Source organism: Seriola aureovittata, chromosome 6 (genome assembly GCF_021018895.1).
Source record: "Seriola aureovittata isolate HTS-2021-v1 ecotype China chromosome 6, ASM2101889v1, whole genome shotgun sequence".
Lineage (NCBI taxonomy): Eukaryota > Metazoa > Chordata > Actinopteri > Carangiformes > Carangidae > Seriola > Seriola aureovittata.
The window spans coordinates 9,970,332-9,995,504 of NC_079369.1; the positions used below are offsets into that span (position 1 = coordinate 9,970,332).

General features: G+C 41.0%; 1 protein-coding gene across 1 annotated transcript; it reads left to right on the forward strand.

Moving 5' to 3' along the window:
• Positions 1 to 9,844: 9,844 nt before the first annotated feature.
• st6galnac5b (ST6 (alpha-N-acetyl-neuraminyl-2,3-beta-galactosyl-1,3)-N-acetylgalactosaminide alpha-2,6-sialyltransferase 5b) lies at positions 9,845 to 23,866 on the forward strand. Its single transcript, XM_056379388.1, has 5 exons — positions 9,845 to 10,082; positions 10,604 to 10,831; positions 18,969 to 19,378; positions 20,743 to 20,850; positions 22,422 to 23,866. Exons 1-5 carry the CDS (start codon positions 10,062 to 10,064, stop codon positions 22,663 to 22,665), a joined length of 1,011 nt encoding a protein of 336 aa, XP_056235363.1. The 5' UTR covers positions 9,845 to 10,061; the 3' UTR covers positions 22,666 to 23,866.
• The last annotated feature ends 1,307 nt before the right edge of the window (positions 23,867 to 25,173 follow it).

Sequence of the window (25,173 nt, forward strand, 5' to 3'; positions counted from 1 at the left end):
GCGTCAGTCGTGTTTACAGCTCGACGTCATTAATTATTCCAAAACGGTCTTAAAGGGGACGCATGGATATTTGGGCTGCTGCTGCTCCTGTTTCTCTTTGTTAGGAAGTGATTTAAAGAACGCACCCACACCGTTTTTGTGCAATTTCTCAGCTGATGCGAACAGTTGTACAGTTTACATGCTTGAAAACAAACGGATTAGAAGACTGCCTATGTCTACAACAAAAGTAGTGATTTCCAAGTGGCTCCTCGGTTAAATAATGAAAAAACAGCCAACATTGCAGCTACTGATTTTTGGTGGCAGTGACGTCTCTGTCCACACTGAGGCGTCCGGTGGAGAAACACTGACCTCAGCTGGGTGTTCTGTGATATTGCAACGCTTTCTCTCTTTGTGCCTACCCTTTCAGATTCCACAGTGGCATAGTCAATGTCTGCTTTATCTCTTTATATGCTGCTGCTGCTGCTGCTTCTGCTGCGGAGCCAACATGAAAAGGGAGGGTTACAAGTATTTCAAGGCATAAGGCTCAGGTGCATGTGAAGTCACCAGGAGCCATCAATGCTAAATGCACAGGCAATTTTTTTCCCCCCAAAAACAATTCAGTCAGGTTCAGTCTAACGTTACATTACATTTATGACTCAAGCCCATATCATCTGACCTACATCTGGGTAAACCACTTCATTTGAAGTCAACATAAAAAAGGTCTTGTACCAGTGTTTCCACTTATTTTGGCTCATTAGACCCCCTGCTCAGTTTGTTGGAGCTGTGCTCTAATCACATAAAGTCACCAAATTTCAAGAACCAATGATAGCGATAAAAGGTGTAATTTCTCCCACCCAAAGAGGTGCAACAAAACTAATAGCAGGTTCAGAGGATTGTCAAACAAACAAATGTCCATGAGTGTATAGGGCCTTTAAGCACAGGTAAAGGAAATACTACATACATGGACTGCATGCAGGCTGTAGATCCATTAATATGCCATGTGTGTCCAGTCACAGTTAGATAGGCCTATACAGTCGTCTATTGTTGAGTTAAATGTTTTACAGATAAAAGGAACCAAGAGCAGCTGTAGCCTATACTGTTGATAGTTGACTGTAGTGAAAATAATAGTAGCAATACCCATAGGTTTTAATGCTATTATCAATAACAGCAGCAACGACAGCAGCACCAATTAATAACAATACTACTACTACTACTACTAATAAAAGTAATAAAGTGTGGAGTAGTTTTATCAGATCTGGATCCTGCAGCTCCAGAGTCAGAGAGAGAGAGAGAGAGAGAGAGAGAGAGAGAGAGAGAGAGAGAGAGAGAGAGAGAGAGAGAGAGAGAAGTAGTATGCAGTTTATCCAACATTACCCAAAGAAGTACTGTGTCCCACGAAATAAAATACTCAAGAGGAGAACTAAACTATTCTTAAATACTGAAATTCATTGTGTAGTTTTCATCTTTGTGCTGGCACACAGAGGCATATTGATTTTGGAATTTGAGAGTATGCTGTAGTAAAAAATGACCAGGAAGTGGCAGAAGAGACTGGAAATCATGTCCAATAACTGAGAAATCCAAGAGCTGCAGGGTGAGTTTTTCATCCAATATTAACAACGCAAGATCAAGTGAGAAGCATGTTTTATCTGTGACAGCAGCAGCCAAAGGGATTCAGCATGGATGTTACCTGAATAGTAAGTGCATATCGTCAAACATTATCCCTTTTTAATGACAGAATATCTAAAAAGTTCATATTTCATGCATTTAATGTACTGGTGGGTTAAAAATTGGACAGGTAATTTGCATTAAACACCGACATGAAAAAAAGTGATGTCTCTCTTGATGTGCTCTGTAGATGAAAGTAGTGAGAGCTCAGGTTGCCAAAGGCCAGTCATTAAGAAGGGATTGACTTCACTGGGACATATCATATGTTGATGTGGCAGGATCACTGCCAGTAGCACAGAAGGAGAATCTGATTCACATTATTGCCAAGTAAAATACACCAAATGTAGAACGATTTATCTTGGTGACAGTCGTTTTCAACCTTTTATTGCCTAAAACTGCTTAAAACTGAGAACAGAGTGTTGGCAACCCATCTGCTTGTCATTCAGCGAAAATGATGGATGCCAACAGCTTGCTAATTACATAATTGAGAGGGTGCACAACAGATGCAGGCACATTTTGTGCTGGTTTGGTTTGCAGCCCTTTTTTCACTCTCTAAAACAAAAAGGTAATTTCTTCCTCCAGGCAGTTGTCCTGTTGCAGTTTGCATAGTGAATGAGATTTTTTTTTTTTTGATAGCAGATCCAGAAGGAGACGCAGTTCAGAAAATCACCCTTTTTCATTCAGTGGTTACAATTGCTGCAGTTGCAATCGACCCTGCTGCTAAAAATTGAAATCCCCCAAGTTCCACCATAAAATAAAAGGTGATTCACCAACACTGTACAGCAGTAGCATTGCTGCATAAATGTTCAACAGAGAGACAGAATGCAGTTAGGCGATTGGAGTCTCTCTCTCTTTTCTTTTTTTTTTTTTTTTTCAATCAATTGGATAAACACAGCAATTCTGAGAAATATATATTGCACACTGGGCGATAGGAAATTGCATCTGTGATTGGTGGGAATGCCAGACAATGAGTCAATGATCTGTCTGTAAGAGAGAACAATTTGGAAAGGGAATGAAGATGTTTTACCTCTGGGGCCTGAAAATGCAGGGCATATAAAGCTTGTAGCTGCCTTCAGATGCTGTCTTTTTTAACCTGTGGCAAAGCTTAAGTGCACAGTAATATCTAGACTGGAGAACAAAACAACTTTTCAATCACTAACAACAACCTGCATCTTTGTATTCTCCACGTGTATTAGAGCTTTACATTGGTATTACAGTTGCTGCAGGTTTTGTTTCCCATACTGTTCACAAGGCGTATTTTGCCTTTTTAATGGAAATTGGTTGCCCCAGAGAAAAGAAGATCAAAAAAGAGATCTCAAAAGTGTTTCATTTATTTCTCGTACACAACTTTGAGAGATGATCTGAGGGAAACCTAAATGAGACTATAGCTTATTCCTCCCGTGTCTGTTTTTTTCACCAGGAGAGAAAAGACTCTCAAGTTACTCTCCTTTTAAGTTTCAAATAAGATCTCATCAAGCTCTGAAATAATTCTCAGATTTTCTCAACTTTTGTGCCTCTTTTGGATCTCAAGTAGAGAAACCAGAGAGCTCTCTCTATGAACTCAATCTATTCTAATCCCAGTCTTTAGTTTCACAAATTCATACATCTCACACTAAGCTCAGACAGAGCAAAGCGCTCTCTGCAAGCACTCACTGAATTCTCCTTCAGACTTAATGTTTTAATCTCAACCCCTCATGTACAGTTGAAGTCAGAGGTTTATATAAACTCATTTTTTAAACCATCCCACAGATTTCATGTTATCTATAGTTTTGTCACGTCTGTAAGGGGGTCTGTTTTGTGCATGACACAAGTCATTTTTCCAACAATTGTTTGTTTGAGGAAGGAAAATTATGCAGACATATTGACGCAACATCTCAAAACATCAGCCAGGAAGTTAAAGCTTGGTCGCAAATGGTCCTTTCAAATGGACAATCACTCCAAGCATACTTCAAAAGTTGTCAAAATGGCTTGAGAACAACAAAGACAGGGTATTGGAGTGGCCATCACAAAGCCCTGACTTCAATCCAATAGAAACTTTGTGTGCAGAATTGAAAAAAAGACATATGCAAGCAAGGAGGCCTACAACCCTGACTTAGTTCACCAGTTCTATCAGGAGGAATGGGCCAAAATTCGGCAACTTATTGTGAGAAGCTTGTGGAAGGTTACCTGAGACGTTTGATTCAAGTTAAACAATTTAAAGGCTATGCCATAATAACAAAGTGTCTAAACTTCTGACACACTGGGAATGTATAAAATCTCTAATAAATCATTCTCTCTACTATTATTCTGACATTTGACATTCTTAAAATAAAGTAGTGATCCTATCCTACCTTTCACCTACCATGAACTGGGGCTGGTTCTGGAGCCCAGGGAGCCAAAGGAGGAGGGAGTAGCAACAGAGGCCAGGTGACGGAGAATACGGGCGAAGCAATGGAGGATGAAGGTCTTGTGGTGCGGAGGACCTGATCCAGGGGCTTGAGAGGGAATAGGGATAATTAGAAGAATCAGAGTCCAAATGCAGACAGAGGGTGGTCAATGAATGAGGAGTGGAGGGTGGAGCAGACAGCAGCTTGGGGAGGAGGAGGGTGTGGGATCTGGCTCTGGAGTCCTGGGACACAGAGGGAAAAATAGGTGTAAGCATAAAGGTTTCATGTTGATGAGGTAATGGCATGCAGGTGTGGTACTCTCCAGAGCCAGGTAGGACAAAACCGCAACCACAGCACCTACAGACACACAGGGGGTGGAGACACAAGGGAACACAGGGAGAGCACAGAGAGAGAGAGACAGGGAAATCCAGAGATGGAACTGGCTCAAGGTTGAACCGTGACACTGATTTTTGATTTAGATTTGTTTGTTGCTTTAATCAAAATAATATGATAGAATTTGACCAGTGTGTATGCTTTCTTTCATCTGTAGAAATATAACCACTCAGCTGTAACTACACACCTGACTGACTGCAAGCAAAAGATTACTTTCAAAAGAAACCTGCTGACTGCTTCTCCTGCTTTGCTCATATTCATAAAGTGGAATGGAATTGAATTTTAATTTTTAAGTTTACATGATCATTTCAATAAAGTTCCCAATAGGCTTCTATAATGACTTTAATATTCATAATTTTAGGCTGTTATTTTTCTGCATCAGGTGCTTTGAGAATGGAACACTATATTATAATCACGGACTGTGCATTTAAAGGAGAATCCAACCCTTTTAAGAATTCACATTTCTTATTCCTGTGCCCCACAGCAGATTGGTTATGAACATGCAGCACTCTCCATTAAGTTAGAAACCAAAGGGAGAACCTTAAAATGTGCAATATCATCCCATCTAACAATGAATGGGGCTCTGATGCTGTTTGTGTAATTTTTTACACCAAAATACATGTTTCAAATCTTAAACTTTATATCCTATTCAAAATCTGGATGAGGCTTGGATGAAACAGCTACTATCTGTGTGTCAGTGTGAATGTGAGTATTCATGTTGTGTTAAATGAGTCATTTAATAAAGAGCAGTCATGTAATCCGTTTCTATCCTGCATCAAGGGAAGGGTTGGCATTGGCATGGGGAAAATAGCAGTAAATGAAATAAAGCCACCCTGGTTGGCAGAACTGGTAATGGGCCGACTCTGGCACATGGTGTACTTAAGGCCTTAATTGTGGGTTGTTGGAGTCTCCAGGCCTCCAGTCTGATCGCACTTCAGCCAGATCTCTCGGCCCAGACCCGGATGAGTCTTTTCTAGGATAACATAACAGCAGCATAAGAAAAGCAAACTGGGGAACAAACAAACGCAGAAAGTTACCATACCTGTGGCAGTATCGCAAGCCAGGTGAACAGGAAACGGGGCGTGCAGGGAGGAAACAGAGAGGCGCAGTCACCTGCTTTCACGGACCACCCACATACGAGGGCGGGAAAGACAGCCCGCCATGACGAGACCAGACCACAAAAGCCATCATGGCTGCAGTGAAATGAAAGCTGACTCAATGTACAGTCCGCGGTCAGAAAGTGAAATACGCGGTGGGTAAAATTCCCAGAATGTTATGCCTTATTTGCCTGAAGAAATCAACTGCCTGATACAAGAAGTGAGTCCCACAGGTTTTGACTTTACTTTCTCAGCAAAGTAGATTGACAAGGGGTTAATTTCTTGATGACAGTGCGACATCTACTGGCCTGAATGTAAAATAGGCAAATACAAACGTTTGTATATCACAAGCATATGTTTTGTATCCATCAAATGTGTCAATATCAGTCAAGTCAGTCAAAAATGAGGCTGAAATGAGCAGCTCAATTTTGTCTCTGTGGTAGAGCATGTACCACAGAGGCTTGTTCCTGCCCGTAGCAGCCGCGGTTCCAGTCCGACCCGGGGTCCGCACGTCTTCCCCTCTCCTTCTCAGTGTAGCCAAATAAAGACAAAATGCCCCAAAAATACCTTTAAAAGAATCAGTGGTTCACTGATGCTTTTTGGCGGACACATGACGTCTCAGAGTAGCTGGAAACAGAGACTACTTACCTTTGTTTCTTTAATAATTTATGAACCAGACGTTCAGCAGGTTTCTACCAGCAGCTGAATTTTCCAGAGGTGTCCTCCTCTCCATAAGAAATAGACCGGGGGATTAAAACCGGTAAATGAATAAAGCAGTTTTACTTTAAAAATCAAAGATTCACTGACACTCTTAGGTGGATACAGGACAGGACTCTCCAGCGGCTGGGAACTGATCTGCATAACATTTTCCTAGCTTTTTGTCTCATAACTTAAGACGTCCGATGCCTAAAATCTTTAATCAGCTTAAAATATATAGTTGAAAATGACCAAGGTGTATGTGTCTTAAAACTAGAGAAGTCAATTTTGAGCCTCGGGCAGGCAACCAAAGCGCCTACCCTTGTGTATATAGAGGATGTGATCAACGACCAAATGACATGATTAAAACATGGATGTATCGTAAGACCATCCATGGATTAAAATCACGTTTTTCTCTTGGTTTGAGAATTGCTGGAAACATTTGGGACATTTTAATGTGGAAAATTTACATATTATAAATAGCGTCCACTTTGGTATAAACCTTCAAATTTCCATTAGTCAAAATCAAATCTTATCTTTGATAATGTAGACCAAAACAAAAATTAACCAGATTTTCTATGTGGCATTTGACAGCATGGTATAACATAAAATATACAACTGTAACAGCACTATATCATAATCAGCCTTGTAAGTTAGGGTAGTTGCAGTACCTTGACTTTTAGTGTTAGATTAGTTTCTTGAATGACACCCAGAGGCGTCAAATCTTAAAGTTAGGGATAATATAATGAGCAACAACAAACAGCTTTTGGCACAGCAAACAGGTGCAAACCGAGCTGATATTTCACACTTGTATTGTATTTGGCTCAGCACAGGGAGACAGCCGTCTGGCACCTCGCTGGATAGGAGGTTGGAGTTAATTAAAAAAGGTTTTGTTCCACAGACATTTGCCTTGCTCTTGTCAGTGTGTGCTCCCCAGAGCTGTGTTTTGAGATGCATTTGAGACCTCAGGGACACCTCTAATCAAAGCGCACGGACTGCCAGCCACCTAATCCCCTGAATTCATAATGACGAGGTGCATTATGAGGCACTACTCCTCAATGATACAGATAATTTGGTGATTAAGATTATTCTCCCAATTATATGGCCATATGGCGTCAAAGAAAACATTAAAGAGGCAGGAGAAAGGGAACAGAGTTCTTTACAAAGTGAGAATGTTATTGGAAATAATTAATACTCCTACAACCTGCATGTATTTTTTTGTATCATAATTTTACATTAACTTCTATCACCCCAACACAACAGAGCGTCATTAGATATTAAGTCATTATAATCAATTTTTCAGATATTCGACAATAATCGAACTCAAAATGCTGCAAGTTGGCTTTTATCGTAACATTTTATAGAAGAATTGAAAAGATAATGTTATTTCACTTTCAATAACTTCACACAGAAATCCATTTACAGGCCCATAGGATGAATTTTAACTCATATTGATCGCTGTCAAACCAACAAATGACTTGGCTCTATAATAAGCTCTGTTTCAGGGCTGTTGTCCTCAGAAGGTTGAATCAGTAAATAACTGCTCCTGACTCTTAAACCTCAGAACAATTATACTTAGAGCTGTAGGAATGTCTTTTATAGTTAGAGCCAACTGAAAGTTACATTTTTAGTCTATCTATGCATTAAAATTATGTTTTAGGTTAGGATGTGTCGGTTTTCCCACTCACATTATAATAGTTGATTTCTTTTCTCTGTGTTTGTTAGTGTTTCATGTAACTGTCCCAGTACATGTGTGTGTTATATGTGCATATGTGTACTTATAATCTCTTATATTCTTATATGATCATTATTTAGTCCACTCACATATCTTTCTTTTATGCTAATATTCCCATACATTCCTGATGTGTTACTGGTTTCCAACCTTTTTGGCTGCTGATCCTTCATAACCAAGCACCTAGTCTCCTTGTCACAGGTTGCACGTCTATGAGCTATGTGAATTTCAATGTTCCCCTCTTGAATTAGACTTGTCACCAAGTCAAAATTCATATGAGTTTGTCTTGTTTCACGTGGTGTGGTTTGATATATTGTATCATATATTACATTTTGTAGTAATATGTTTTAATCTTGTGTCACATCATATTCTAAATGAATCACTATTAGTATTTGGCTTCAGATAGAGAGCTAATTAGTGTAACAAGGCCACTGTTTAGATGTGAATATATCTGGGACAAAAACATAAAAGGGAAGATGTGCTGTTCCCACTGTGGCTTTTATATAGGCTACCCTGATTTTCCTTACAGTATCTGGTCTGACTGCAATATTCTGTGTTGTTTTTGAGATAAATTACCGACCAGTTCCCACAAAGCCAACAGATATATTTCAGTTTGTAAAGTGAGACGTGCTGAGGAATAACTAGAACATGAAAGACACATTAGATAAAACGAACACAGTTACGCCAGCACAGAGGGTGTCTATAAAAAGACTCGTTCCTCATTTCCCATCGCCTCCTGACTAGATTACAGCTTCCAGCAAATCTGTCTCCCATGAGGAGCTTTAGCTGCTCAGGTTGCCGTGACAAATGAGAAAAATAGATTTCTGTCCTTAAATGGGATGTCCCAAAATCTACTTGAATGACAAAAAAAATGATGATGCACTATTCCAAGAACATTTGTCAGTATATTCGGTATTATCACTAACACCCTTTGAAGGACTGCAGTAATCTTATCATAACTTTAAGTGTCAACAGAAGTACCAAAGAGAAATGGTAAGGAAACAATATAAAAGTTTCTCAATATCTGAAGCACATTTCATTTTACTATTCAGAAAACATTAAGTGCAACGGTCACATCAGTTTATACTGTGCAGCACAAGACTTCAACCTATAAAAGGCCACCACTCACTCAAAACATTCAACGCTTTCATTCAAGAGGTGAAGAATTTTCCCACAGAACTGTAGTATACCTGACATCAGATCCCACACGTCCCTCTGTCTAACACAGGCACACTGTGTAGTCGTGAGGATGAGATGGGAGATGAGACCGTCCATCTCCACACAGAACAGAAGTCCGCAACTGAAGTGAACTAATCATTAGTTCAATATAAAAATGGCGACAGACGATTCCCTACACAACATCATGTGAGAGTTTGACGGAAGATCACCTTGACCATTTACCTTTATTTTATGAAGCACAGATTTTATTTATGAAGCAAACATGTTTGAAATGTTATGTGTTATCTGAATATACTGTGAGGATTTAAACTATGAGCATATCTGTCTCACCCATTGCGATCACCAAGACTGAATGTATCACTTACCCCATTGAAGATAATTGTCATACGATATCAAAAAATGTGACAAAAATTTGTTCATTCACACATTTTTTTTAAGAATATGGACTAGTTAATAGATTATTGTGCCAAGATAATCTGTAGAGGTAACCTATATATTTTAGTAATTATATGAATTGATTATGGTTAGATACACAGATTCATACAAATGTGTATTCATATCACTATAAACACAGATGGACCACAGGAGGACCATTGCTGCGTGCTGTACATTATAATAAAGATATGTGTGTACCATCCAAAGAAACCCCCCCAGGGAACCTTACAACCCTCCCTGTAAGCTGGGAAGTTGAGTTATTTAGGACCATGAGGAGTGCAGGGCTGAGTGAGGGCGTCTCTGTAGGGGAGAGCATGGGAAAAGAGTAGTGGAGCGTCGTTTTCTTTATCTGCACGGCGCTGATCCCAGTGATGCTGCCGCTCAAGTGTTGCATGCTGAAGAGTCCCGACGCTCTGTGTGTGTGTGTGTGAGAGAGAGAGAGAGAGAGAGAGAGAGGGAAAGAGAAAGATTTGGCCCCACTAGGATGACGGCTCGATCTGCGAGTGGGAACGAGGGGAAATGAAGATGAAGATAAGAGTGGTAAATATGAATGAGACCTGCAGGAAATGTCACTGTAATGTTCCTTTGTGTTTATGCTGCTTAGAAGTGAGTTACAGACTGAGCACTGTCATTATGTGTAGCCTTATGTGCCCTAATTGCACTTTGTGGTGTTGTCTTTTCATCACTCACAGTAGCCTATGTATTTATATTATTTTTTATAAGATAACCCTAGAAGAGAGCCCCCAGCTAAAGTTAGTTTCTGCAGAGGGGGGGTTTTTGATTTCAGCAGCCTAATGCTATTTTAAAACATGTTGTCCTGTTGACGGAGCATGTTGAGTGGCACAGCTGACATTTCATTTGCAGGCTTGCATGAGGAGAGCGCAGCTGTTATTATTGTGTCGCTTCTGCTTTCAAAGCTGACATTTAATTAGCAGTGGTTTCTCTCTGCCCTTATGTCCTTGCTGCTCATGGACATTGTTTTGGACATTAACTGGGAGAATTTTCTAAATTCTTTGACTAGATATTGTTTTTAACTTCATGTGTTTCATGTGTCTCTTCAGTGCCAAGGGGTTAGTGGCATCATCATCGTCACCATGGTTACCAGCGTGATGTTGGTGTACAACAGCAGCTCTGGTGACAGATCATCTTCCTCATCAGCACCATCATCATCTTCATCATCACCTTCCCACCGTTCAGATGCTCCTGTTTCATCCACAAAAAAGCCGGAGAGATCACAGAGACTCCCAGCATCAACACTTGAGGGGTACTCAGGTGTGATGGATCATAAGGTATGCGCCGTCTGTACACTGTGAGACTGTCACCTCATGCAGTATCGACCTGTTCTATCTTTGAAATCATTTAAACATTTTGCATTTTATTTCAGTGCACATGTCTAAACTAAGTCGCAAAAATAGCTGCCAATGAGGTGAAGCGGAAGATTTGTATGATAGTTTATGATATTCAACAGGGGTTATGCCAGTTTGTCAAGACAAAAACGAAATGCTTTTCAACTTGCACAAAGCAAAAGCACCCACCCACTACCAGAAAAACCTCAGCTTGGTTGTGTGGTAGTGTTTGGTGTGAGGGGTCAGGTTCCTGTCAGTGCATTAGATGTCTGCTCAGAGAGGAGAGTGGAATTTGCGGGGGTGGGGGATGGTGGGGGGGATGGCATGAATCCATGAATGCTGGCTCCATGCTGGCAGGTGAGAAGTGGCTGGTGACTTCTAAAGTATTTTGGAGGAGGCACGTGGAGACCAACGGTGGAGATAGTAGTGACGAGGACAGCAGCACATGGGACTTGGTCGTACTAAATATATATGATATGATTTTGGAAACATTTCTCTTGCAAGGATCAGAATCGAATCTTGGACATATTTGTTATCAGTTTGGGCATATGTGTCCTACAGCTCCCAGCCATCAAAAAGAGCACTGATTGCACTTGGCACTCATGCACATGTGTAATAAAAACTGCACTTAATCAGTATTCTGCTGTCATCCAGGTGAAGCAGAGAGACTCGCATGTAAATGTGGAGTTCAGGTATGCATGTAAAATTTATTTCTGAAGCTTCAGGTGCTGTGCCGGTTTCAAGCAGAACTGAAAAATCTGTCTTCGTCTGACTTGTGTACTTGTTATGTCCTTAGCTGTCTTCAGAGTTTAATGTGATTCCCAGGTTTTTGAGTTTGAGCATGGAACCTTGTGGAACATTGTGTACATTTTTAGATTTCGTTTTCTTCTTTTTAAAGCAGCACGCCGTTTTCAATATTAAAAATAAAGTTCTGTATGTGTAATTATTGAAAATGTAAAAAAAAAAAAAAATAGCAATTTCTGTTGATTAGAGAAAGCTTAAGAATAAAATATGATTTTATTACAGCTTTATTGTTCCCTGTATGGCTGTTCTAATACAAAGTAATCCCAGTGGACTCAGAAGCTGAACTTGCTGTGGTAGTCCCATCTCTAAATTCTCTCTGTAGTTTATTCAGTTTCTTAATTCATAATTAATGTGTCCACTATGAAATATTTAGCGATAAGAGCATTCAAAACAGGATGAATCTCCACTCAGGACATCACTGCTGTAATCGCTCGGTCATATAAGCACCAGAATCATAGTTACTGTAACGCAGAGGCCCCATCGTTCGCACCCAGCGCAGTGTTACAGGCCGCTCGTTCAGATAGACGGATCTGTCAGGCAGCGTCGCGTCTCCCCTCAGTGAAAAAGATATGCAGCGAAGCACAGCAGAGTGGAAAGGACATTGCCTCGCTCAGGCAGCGCTGGGTAGGAGAGGATAAGGAGAAAAAAAAAAAAAGCGTTGGTTACAGTACACCTTTCACTGCTTGATGATGAGTGACATTTGGTTTGCAGAGAGGTTTGATGTGGCTCAGGCTCGCTGGACACGTTAAGTTCAGAGATGTAGTTACCCCCATCAGATCCTTTCAAGCTCAATGAAAAAGAAACATTCATCTCCCAGCTTTTTCAGGAGCTCTTAAGAGAAGTGAGCGGCAGCTGCTGCAATTTGGAGTTTTCGGCGGTGCAGGCACTTTATTATTCACAGTCTCTCCTGGCTGTCCACCTCCTCCTGGTTGATGGCTGATTCATGATGGATTCACACTGCGACATTTTCATACTGTTTCATGTCACTCAACCCCTGCTGTAGGATCTGTGGAGTGGGGTGGATCAGTGTGTGCACCTCCTTTCAGGGTCATGTGAGGTCTGCTGCTGCTGTTGATGCTGCTGTTGGATGGAATCTTGGCTTCAACTACAGTGTGCACACACACTCACACTTACACACACACACACATTCACGCAGACAAGCCCATGCAAATGCCCAGACACGTTAGAATTTTATGTTCTCATCAGAGCCAGGGATGCTTGAAAATTTGAAGCGAGCGCTATCTAATGTGCCTGCTGGATGCTGTTTATGGCGTATATTAACTTATGTGCATTTCTAGTTTGCATAGGCTGTAACTTCACTAAGGTGGATGGTGGTCTGTGGCTGCTTGGCTCATTTATATCCCACCCAAGAAGTCATAAAACACCCAGCACACATTAATCACTAAGACTATCTTGCTCCATGTGGCTGAGGGTCAAAAGCTCAACATTTGTCTTTTTCCTTCAGTCTTTTCGGTGCTTAATGGTGAAATGAAAACAGCAGTGTTGAAACCCACAACTCTATACGCTGTGAGATCAGACTTCACAGTGATGGTGCACATTTATGTAGGATATTTTGAGCGACTGGCTCGGAGTCTCTGTGTTTATTCTGTTTCTCTCTGTCTGCCTTCTGCAATGTCTGCAGGTTTTTGTGAGATGTCCTCTAGTGTGTTTTTCTTTTCTTTGACAAGCTACAGTAATTAGAGCTGCAGAGTTGAATAGACGCTTTCAAACACACACATCCACGTCCACACACACACACACGCGCGCACATTCGAGTTTGAACACTGAAACCGACAGCCCGCTCCATTGTTCTCCCTCGCTCCTCTCCTTCCTCCTCTCCCTCTGCGATGTTTTGCCGATTCCTGTTAAAGAGATGTTGACCTTTGACGATCTGTCAGCAGAATCAATCTACATTGGCCTTTACACGCTCTAATCACAAAGCCAGTGTGAGAGCATGAATGTGGATTGTGTGCCTGTGCCAGTTTATGATGTACCTACTTATTATGGGCAATACCTTTCTGTGCTCTGACAGCCTGTGACGCAGTCAGCCTCAGAGAAATCGGTGTCATTAGAAAGTCAGTTATGCAGAACATTTTCCTACCTACGCCTACCATCCTTGTGCAGAGCTTACTTAATGGATGAATTCCCAGGATATGCAAATGTTTAATTCCACTCAAAGCACACCTGGCAGAAGAGATTATATTATCAGGTGTCATCCTCAGAGTGATGTTACATAGCCCAATTTGTAGTCATGTCTTAAATACACCTTAAGAAATACTATGCTCTCTTATTAATTCATAACATCTGTACCTCTCGATGGATTAGGTGAATGGCACGAGCCAGGTGTTATGAACATGATTTTTATTTCAGTCAACGCGGAATCCATCCCGACATTATTTCACATCCCCTCCATCAGCTCGCTGCTAACGAGGCTACGTCCTCTGAGGAGCATCCTTCTCTCGCTTTCTCTCTGTCTGAGGTCGACTGGATGAAGAAGAAGGGAAGGACAGACGCCCTGATTATCTCGCCTTTATTCCCTCAAATTGAGAGCAGAGCAAGTTTGGGACTTCGACTTGAATGTATGTCACCAGGAGGAGCTTAATGAGCTGTCAGCTTTTCGGAGGGTCTCGGTGTAATTAATTGGCCTCTGAGAAAAGGAAGCAGAGCTGATCGTTAAGCCCTCACATCGCAGAGCAGGTGCCACTTAATCCACCTCTGCTCTCAATTTAGCCATTACCCTAATTCCACGCACTTTAGGAGGAGTACAGTTACTGTAATGATAATGATCAGCATCTAAATCATTTATGCCTCTGTAAGCAAACACTGCCGAGTCTTTATGTTCAGCCACCACTGCTTATATCTGAGGATGTCTGACATTAAAGATTGAAAAGAAAAACATCTGGCACACTGCTCTGCTGAGCCTCGTGATTTACTGATCATCTTAACATTTTGGTCTCTCTAGTCCTTTGTCAGAAGTATTTCAAACAGTTCTCAGAACAATGATCTTAAATAGATAATGCACCACCCATCTTGTATGCCCAGATATAGGACAATTATTCTCCCGAGGTGGGGGGGGGGGGGGGGTGTACTCTGTCATGTTATATTCATGCTGTATTCCACATATATACAAGGAAAGAAAACAATCTTAAATATTGAAAAAAATGTATTATATAGGTAAGAAAACACACACACACACACACTCACATATATGTATGTGTATATGTGTGTATATATATATATATATATATATATATATCCTATACACAAAACAAGTTATTAATCAAGCCTACTCACAAAATTACAAAATTACAGTCAGTTGAATGAAACATCGTCCGAGCAGCTTTCATAAATCATTCAACGTGTGTAATCATATGATAGAATCTTGAGTGTGCCATGCCATGGGATGTCATCATTCAGTCCATTGGGGGACAGTGTTTGTGTTTTTGTTAAAAGCGGCATTTTTTTTCTTTTTTCTTTTTTACTCGTGACTCCTCGCTGACCTCTAAATATGTCGACCCTGCAAGTCTTTTTCCTTTAGGTTTGTACTATATACCCTTCTTAAACTGATAGGGGGATAGGCAGAGGCTGGGGGATTTGAGGCACATTGGAAGCTCTGGTGCAATATTAGAGGCTGACTGATGGGGTTTGCTCTGAAAGCAATTATGATCCCGGGTTCCCCAGGGAAGTGTATAAACAGGATCATACTGATGAGTTTGGAGCCTGTGTGTGGGCGGTAATTGACTGGGACTGGAACCAGAGCCATATTCCTAACTGCTTATTCTTCTTCTGCTGCCCCTCTTAATGCGATGGCTCTGTGTAGTCCAATCTGCATCATTGAACCGCCACCTAAGGTTGAACCGGTTCCCTTTTTTAAATAGTCTTAATCCAGGAAAGTGTATTGCTTACGAGGTTTTGCACTATTGATCAACGACGACCCTCTGGCCGCATGATAAGGTGCAGACTGAGAATGTGTGTGTGGGAGTCAGCAAGCGTTCAAGTGCTGGTCGGTTCGAAATCAAAGGACCACTGAGGCAATTGGAGGATGATTATGAGCTACCTGTAATATGCATTTGATTACTCACTCATTCATTTATTCATTCATGCAACAGTCTGTGGGTTGCATCTTCAGCTGCCAGCCATCTGAAATATTCTCCATCTGATTCCGAAAGCCCCTCCAACTGTGATACAGGGCTTATAAGTGGCTATTTCCCAGCATCATCAGGCTGCCAGAAACAGGGAGCTTCAGAATCACCGTCAAGGACACGTTTATTGTTTCACAGGCACTTTAAACCACAACACTGACCATGTAATCTTCAATTGCCTTTCACTAGTTTAATGCATTCCCTGATTATTAAAATGATTAAAACTTGCTTGGGAGTAATTTTTTGGACATTGCAGAGGGGAAAATGCACTAGCTGTTGAATGTGGAAGAAGAAACAGGTACAAGGACTGGGATTTTTCTTCCTCCCGGCGAAGGCAGGGAGGGTGTATTTGTGCAGTGAAGCGTGTAATTCACTCCAGCCTACCCATTATTGAGGGAGGGGGTCTCTGCACAGTGTGCAAACACACTCTTACAGGAAATGGCAGTGTGTTATGGCATGAAAATACCTGTTCCTCAATGCATAGAGACTGTGATTGTGTGTGTGTGTGTGCGTGTGTGCGTGTGTGTGTGTGTGTGTGTGTGTGTGTGTGTGTGTGTGTGTGTGTGTGTGTGTGTGTGTGTGTGTGTGTGTGTGTGTGTGTGTGTGTATGTGTGTTCTGTGAACAGACGGGATTACACCTGGTTTTGGATCTAGGCACCTTCAGACAGTTGCAGACTCTTGCCAAAGAAACGTGATTGCACATAGCATATTTACATATCTGGGGCCACATCGAAAACTACACAAAGATTTAAGAACACACACACACACACACACACACACAGCTTTACACAGCTATCCTTGCTAGGACATTGCATTGACTCCCATTCATTGTGCACAGCCTAACCCAAACCTTAACCTTAACATAACCCCAGTTCACACCTTAGCTCACCTCACCCACGACCTCATAAGCGACCAAGCTTTGGTCCCCATGAAGACTACTGGGCCCAACATTTTTGTGAGGGCCCATCTTTTGGACCCGACAATCATTGTAAAACAAGGCAACACACACACACACACACACACACACACACACACACACACACACACACACCTGGCAATCATTCAGTGTGAGGTCACAGAGATAGTGGGAGAGTATTATAAATATAGCAGTGGAAGCAGCACAGCCTGTGGCGCTCGTAATATCACCTATATGTATGCACACACTCACGCACACACACAAACACACACATTTTCCCACCTCACAACCTGATGGAGTGTGAAGCTCAGAGCACAGTTCAGAATGCCAATGTAGCTCTCTATTAAGGTTGGGAATAATTCATGTGAAGAGTGTCTGGGTTTTTGCAGTTGGATCATTCAATCCGAGCTCACCTTTTTCAACTTTGAAAACGTGGTCGGACACAACTACATGAATACCTGGTCAAACCAATATAACAGCTCTGCAGTGTACAGGATGCTACCTTACATACCGCACTTCAACTATCTTACCAGTGATCTGGATATCTTATATACGAGCACATTCTGACAACTTTGACTCTGACTCTGACTCCTTGTTTTCTGAAAGTGCACATTGTGCACAGACTGTGTTCGACTGAATAAATATACAGGCTTATGTGTATTCATGCTGTTCCTACAAAAGGAAAATACTGCACAGAATTGCCTCTGCTCTTCTGTCAACGATGATAATCTGCAATGCGTCTGAATAATAGGATACCTGACAGAACAGACCAGAACGAGAGGAGCTACTCGATTCTGTGCCAGTTACACTTTATTCAGGTCCTGTTTGGACGCAGATGACAGAATAATCATGGTATTAAAGGGCAGGTTATAAACTTTAATTTAGGACTGTTTTCAGCTGAAGTAATTATAGTGTGTCTGCTTGACAAAAACCTATGTTAACCTATGAATATAAATCTAAAAATTAAATTCCAAACTTTTGGCTGCCTTATGAGAGATGCTTTACCTCAAGCTTGTGGAAAGTGACCTTGACATGGCTGCCGTGTCTACATGTGCAAACTCTTTCAGGGTCATTGGTTTATCCTCATGGCAGCTCGGGATCTCTGCAAGCCTTGACCTTGATTGTTACAGGTTGCAGATTCATTTGATCCGTGAGCATGGCTCTGGAGAGATTATTATAGAGAAATTATATTAATAATAATAATAATAATAATGATAACATTTATTATCCATGAATGTGGACTTTTTCCTTCGGGCTTCACAGGCTGTTTTAAAACACATCATTCCAACACAGATTACAATAATACATTGACATACACACAGACAAAAATAATGGACATGATTCCAGTGTGAATGATGTTATTGTATTTGGTATAAAAGACTTCCTGTAAATATGCTTGGTTGGTATTGTGGCTCTATAGTGTCTTCCGATGGCAGTTTTGTGAATTCTTTACGAAAGGATGAACAAGATCAGACATTATTTGTCTTTGAGCTTTCTGTTTCACCTGCATTCTGTATAAACAGTACATTCCAGTTTTTCTTCTTCATCCCGATAATTTTACTGGCGCTGTTTATAATCCCGATGGTCAGTTGATCCATCACTTCGGCTCAGATTGAAATACATCAACAACTGTTGGATGTACTGCTCAGATATTCATGGTCCCCAGAGGATAAACCCTGCTGACTTTCCCTGGCATTTTCTCTAGCACTGCCATGAAGTTGACCTCTGTGAATATTATAAATTATATCGATTCCCATGAAACACTCCACCTGTGCAGATGTACTCACCACAAATGCCAGTTCTTTCTGTTATTTCCATCCAGACTCTCTCCTTTTTACTCTTGTCTCCATACGTGCATGAAGCAGATTCTTAAGCCCCACAAAATAATAAGTTTTTCTCTCATGCTGGAACATTTTCAACTCGCACAGATGCATCAATTTGCACCACTCCATGCTAATTTGCATCTACTTATGTCTTTCCCTTGACTGTAAATGCAATCTCACTGCTGATCCTCTGTCTGAACACATGGTTAGTCTTGTTTAGACACCCTCAGCTTTTTATAGCCTTTCAAATGTCAAACTGTCACCTTTAAAAGGGTTTTAATGAAACTCTAAAAACTTGGTAAGAACATACTTTGGTACTGTTTCACAGCCTGTCATCAATAGTCTCTGAATTGACACTTCTGTGATGTCTGACCTTTGACCTTTCACCTCCACAGTCTCTGAAGATGCACTGCGGGACTTGCGCCCTGGTGACCAGCTCCGGTCAGCTGACTGGGAGCAAAAGGGGTCAAGAAATCGATCGCTCTGAGTGCGTCATCCGTATGAACGATGCTCCCAGCGTGCGCCATCAGCAGGATGTTGGCCAGCGCACCAGCCTGCGTGTCATTGCTCACTCCAGCCTGCAGAGGGTGCTGCAGAGCCGACAGGAGCTGCTCAATGCCAGCCAGGACACGGTGTTCATCTTCTGGGGACCAAGCAGCTGCATGAGACGGGATGGAAAAGGCCACGTTTACAACAACCTCAGGCTGTTAAACCAGCTGCTGCCCAAACTGAAAGTCTACATTATTTCTCGGATCAAGATGCTCAATTTTGATGAACTGTTTAAAAAGGAAACAGGCATTGATAGGTAAATGCTCACAGGATTGGTCTTGTCTTTGCGAGGTTTATATTGAAGGAACCAAACAGCACATCTGTGCAGGTGAAAAGAAACACAAAAAAGGGGCCAACACGCACGTACATAAAAAAATTGTCATCAATTTTAGCCACTTGAAATTTGCAGTTAGTGGCGAGCACACCACACACCACACTACTTTTTGAAAGGCTTAACAAACTCATCTGTTATCTCTGAAAGCTTTTGTGGGATTTGATATCACCAGCTCACTGTTATCCCACTAATATCAGGTTTAGGCAGAGCGCTGCAAAGTATTTTCTCATGTAGTGCGACCGGGACCACATTTACAGATCATATTTTGATTTCATTTGGATCCTTTCAGAAGCACGTTGCCATGTTTCCACAGTCATTACACGCACAGAACAACACGGTGTGTAAGCTTTAATCAGTGTGGTGGAGGGTGAAGTGAGTGCACTTTTTTCTTTAAGTGGTATTGATGGGGAGTGGTTGGCCACTCTGCACGGCAGCGTCATGATCTTTAGGCAACAAAGTGCCACAGCTGCCAAGCCATGCTCGCTTTAGTTTTATGTCTCACTATTTTTCTGACAGGCTGGTGACGAATATGTATGTTTTAAAATGAAATTATTTTCCAAGTAAAATACTTGTTTAGGGAGGATTTTTGTGGCCTCAATGCAAAGACCAAAACACAACGTACACAATGCAAGGACAACAGGTCATCCTCATGCATTAACAATACATTATAAATGTTATATATATATACCACTCCTGTGGGAAACAGGAAGCTGAGGTAGATGTAGAACTTATTTTGGAACAAACAGAATAAATTGTACAGATTTGGGCACATGTAATTCAGGCAAATGTATTTCTTTTATTCATTTAGGAAATGATGTCTCTTTTCATGTGTGGTTCAGGTATCTGCACCGTAGAAAAATGGTTGACTAAATACAAGCTTACAAAATGAGAACCAAACAGACATTTCATTCATGTGAATTCAGCTATTCATATAAACTCATTTGCATGTGAACAGTAGAGCCATGGGATGATAAGTGGATGTTGCTTTTGAACGAAAAATCCAATCACTTCAGCTTTCATTTAAGCATAGTCAGTGTTTGAATAATACAGACTAGACTTGTTGTTTGGTACAAGACATAGGAAGTAAAGAAGTCTCGCACTAACTCTTTTTGCCTTCATCTGTACTGAAGATGACTCATCAGGTAAAATCTAAAAATAAGGCTTTGCATCTTTAACACTGTCTCATCTGATCAGTCAGTTTCTTAGAAGGTGCCATGCACTCCCAGTATATTTGAACTATACCAGTGTGGTTTTACCAGACACGGTGATCCTCTCTTGTCTTCCAGGAAGAGTTCCAACTCCTGGCTGAGTACCGGCTGGTTCACCATGTCCATAGCCCTGGAGCTGTGTGACAGGATCAACGTGTATGGCATGGTGCCACCTGATTTCTGCAGGTAGAAGCAGATTATTTTTCAATCCAAGGTTTTAAGTTACTCTGGAGGAATCCTTCATTAAAGGTGACAGTACACCTCATCAGAACTGCCAGGTGGATGTGTTGAAATAGGTTCAGAAACTCTGGGAAAATCTCTGGCACTTCATCTGACCCCTTAGTAAGAAGATACAAATATGAAAAAGAAATTTTAATGTTACTACATGCTACTAGTAAACTCTGATACAACAAATGAAACTTTCTTATCCCCATAAGGAAATGTGTCTGGCAATCAGGGAAAACATGGAAGAACATTAGATATACTAAAAATACATAAAACATATGTGTACATAAAACATTTAATAAAACCTCAGTGAGAATTTTATATGAAAGAGTGCATGAGTTGTGACGTGTGGTGATGTTTTTTAAAAGCGTTGCGGCCAACCAAAGCTTCTTTTTATTACTATTTTTGTTAATCAATTGCGTTTGACATTGAAATGCAGAAAACACAAAATCTTTGAGAAGGAAATAAGGCAACATCCCTTTTTACAAACAGTTTCCTAGCAACAGTGTTTACATGACTTAAACCACCTGAATGCCAAGATTAAGACATGACCTCTTGAATTTCAATGAAATTAAAGATTATGATCTCGCCTTGTTCATTGTACTTATATGGAAACACTGCGGCACCAAAAAAACCAAATAATAATGATAAATACCAATAAACAAATAATTAGGAAAACATTTTTAAAGACATCAACAACACACACCGCAGTCACCCACTGCAACATCCTGTTTCATCTGTTAAATTATACATCCAAGACGCCATCGAAATGCCTTCCCCCTCAGGGCTTAAATTTTCAGTTTGTCACTTCCTGTTTGAGCAGTTTCACTCTGTGATTTACTGCGTGCTGACAACAGGGCTGTGCCTTGACATTAAAATCTTGTCTAGTGCATCTTTAATGATGTCTTCAACTTGTAATGACAATGCAACATCTACTCCCTGCAGTGACAAATTCAAGAGTCCTTTATTGCCAGGCAGACAGGCTGGTGAATGACTGTGATTTTAGCACCAGTGAAAGCATTCATTTTGACATTTTATAACAGAAATAACACATTTCACTGAACAGGCCGAAAATGCAAAATACAGCTCTTGAATGTGTCTATGCTACATTCAGATTCACTGGATATAGGAGAATGATTTGTTCTCACATGAATCTAGATGGGCACAAAGGACTGTTTGACACATTGGGATGTACACAGAGAAATGCAGGCCAGACTGAAGTGACTCCCATGTGACTGAGTCTTCCACTGAGCTTGGTGCGACTGAGAGTATCAGAGGAACAAGATGGTGCATAATGAATACGTCTGTGAGCCCAGATTCTTCTGATCTTTCTGTTTTCCTTTGTTCCTGTCTCCATCTCTTCTCCCACTGTGGCTCACTTCCTCTCCTCCCCTCCACTCCTCCCCCCTCATCTCACAACTACATCTGTGCTATTTCCACATCCCTCCCTCAAACTTTGACTTTCATGCCTCTTCATGCTTTACTCCTCTCTCTTCTCTTCTCTTCTCGCCTCTCCTCTGCTCTGCGTGAAGGTCCTCCTCCCACCCCTCCGTGCCGTATCATTACTACGAGCCCTCGGGGCCCGACGAGTGCTCCATGTATCTCTCCCATGAGAGGAGTCGACGAGGGAGCCACCACCGCTTCATCACGGAGAAGACAGTGTTTGCAAACTGGGCTCGAACCCTCAACATCCACTTTTACCAGCCAGACTGGGAGCCCGCTGCCGCCATCGGCGCTATGAACAGCTCGTACACTCCAGCTCCAGCTGGATCCTGACACTCACTCCAGATATGATCCGCAGAAGTGTGGGATATGTGTGTGGACAGTTTCCAGCGTGCAGATTCCCTTTCTGGCCAATCTGAATGCATGAGACGGCAATAGGACAGAGCAAGCTGCTGTTGTGGCTGTTAGCCGACTGCCTAAGCAGCTTGGCAGAATGGGATCATTGCATAATAGCAACACAAAGGTTCAACAATGTTTTGGAAGTGTAACTATAATAGGATGAATTTCATACTGGAATCAAAGCCATGGAGGATGGCTCAAGTGTGTTTTTTCACTCTGTGTAGAGCTGCTTTAATAACACTCGAGCTGTCAAAGAGGGGACAGACGATGAGACAGTGCACCACTGCAATAACTGGAGTATGACAGATTCATTTTCATAAATTAAAGCTCAACACAGACTCATTGACGATGATGAGGTCATGTCCTCAGTATTGTTGGTGGGACTGAGGGGTTTTAATGACCTGAGAAGGAACTCATATTCTACAGTTGCACACAAATAATACACTGTGTTTTCAAAGCTAACTGTGATATCATTATCATTATTATTATTATTATTATCAATCCTTAATTTATACATTCATCCCTTTTCAACAAGACAATATGAATAACAAGACGACAACAGCACAGCATACAGTCAATAATACACGTCAGCAACAGACTGTCATGTTGCAGAAAGCCAGTTATAGACAGGTGCAGGGACATATTGTAATGAATTCAAGGACTAAAGGGAAAAAACTAATATAACTAAAACAATACAAAAAAGGGAGTGGGAGAAGGAGTATTGTTTACTGTACAGAATATGTTGGCAGCTCTTAGAGTTGAAGATGTTTCTCTACATAATCAGTGTCAGTGAAGCCAAACCAGATTTTATCATGTATTTTCTAAGTGATCTTGTTCAAGTGAATCTCAGTTTCGCAGCTGTATATGATGATGGAGGACAGGCAGCTCCAAGCTAACAATGAAGCACGAAAGTGTAACATTCAAATGATGTTCTGATGTTCAAGTGTTGCCATAAATGGATTTTGGGTCTATTGATTTGTTTTAAGACTGTAAGTAATGATTATTTTCATTAGTAATTAAACCAATAATCCAAAACCCAAGGTTTTCAGTGCAATGATAGAAAACAGAGAAAAACAACAGATTGTATGTTCAAAGTAATTCAGTGTTTTTTCTTGATAAATGACTGCAACAATTATATCAGTGCTCAAAATTGTTGGTGATTTATTTTCTATTGATCAACTAATCCCTTAATCCATACATTTTTTTCAGCTCTTGTTTTGTTATATGGTATGAGAAAACTTGATTTGAAGGAATGCAGGAACCAGAACATATGAGCCATTGTTGCTGATGACTTGTGACATTAAAGGGCACCTGGAAGTTTTTCTCTAGTAAAATAGAGACACAATATTTCAATTTTTATAAAAAGTAGTAATTAATCCTAAAAAAAAATAAAACAAAAGCACCAGATGTACATTCCTAAAGAAGGCTTTAAACAGCTTTTAGACCATAATCTGGGGAAATAAAACAATATAAAAAAAGAATCAAAATACATAAGGTGAAAATTTGGTTGGTCAAAAATAAAAATAATCCAAAAGAATTGGTCATTTCAACTCCTGGCATCAGTATTTCTAAAATCCTATCAACAGCCCTACCTGGAAGTAATGTGCATCTTGGCTGAATTTTTCTATTCAGTAAAATATCCATAGTTCCAGTGATCACTGAAACCAGGGCAAAAATATATTTGGCAACTTTAAAAATTAAAACAGTTTTTAAAATTTTAATCTTTGAACCACCACTAGAAAACGCTATAGCTCAGAACAGATGGCCCCTCAGAAAGGCCCTTCCAGCCATGTGTCTGACACTTGCGGCCCTGATTTGTCCTGTAATTAAAGCCAAATGTCAGAACAAGCCCTCAAAGGCATTTCTCCTGACTACAGAGTAAGTCTGCCTCTGTAATACTGATAGAAATGATTACATCCGAGTGTCCCAAGCAGCCTCTTCAATCCTGACCCACAGGCTTCTGTCTCAGCCTCTTCCGCATACAGAGGGGTGCTGGTTGTTAGCAAGGGATTATACTGTGCTATCCAACCGTATCTCCAGAGCAAGGGGAGCAGCATGGCTACCACAGAATCCAAGATGTGCTAAAAAAAAAAAAAAAAAAAAGGCTTTGACTGCTGCCTGTTTCTGTGTTAATTCAGGTTTTACCACTGGAGCCGGCACTCAGGTGGAATCTTAATGTTGTTGAAGCTCTCAGGTGCTCTGAGAGAAGCCCATGCAGAGCTGTGGCGTCATGCTAAGTGCACTGGCTGCTCCTCAGATCCGTGCTGTGTGCTCTGCACACCAAGTAGTGGCCCTTCAGGTAGAAAGGTTGGATTTTAAAGGCTTTAAAGGCTTCAAAGGACAAGCAGGCTGCAAATGAGCCTGTTGTCGCTGTCTGAAAAGCATGCTTGAGGCAACATCATTATTTTCGTTGACCTTGGAAACCGTCAAGAGGCAATAAGG

What these genes read in the sequence shown, in the direction of transcription:
- st6galnac5b (XM_056379388.1), top strand. Translation starts at nt 10,062, where the DNA reads ATGAAGATGAAGATAAGAGTG. An exon ending in TGAAGATGAAGATAAGAGTG is followed by an intron (nt 10,083 to 10,603) that starts GTAAATATGAAT and finishes GTGTCTCTTCAG; the next exon opens with TGCCAAGGGGTTAGTGGCAT. An exon ending in AAGGAAACAGGCATTGATAG is followed by an intron (nt 19,379 to 20,742) that starts GTAAATGCTCAC and finishes CTTGTCTTCCAG; the next exon opens with GAAGAGTTCCAACTCCTGGC.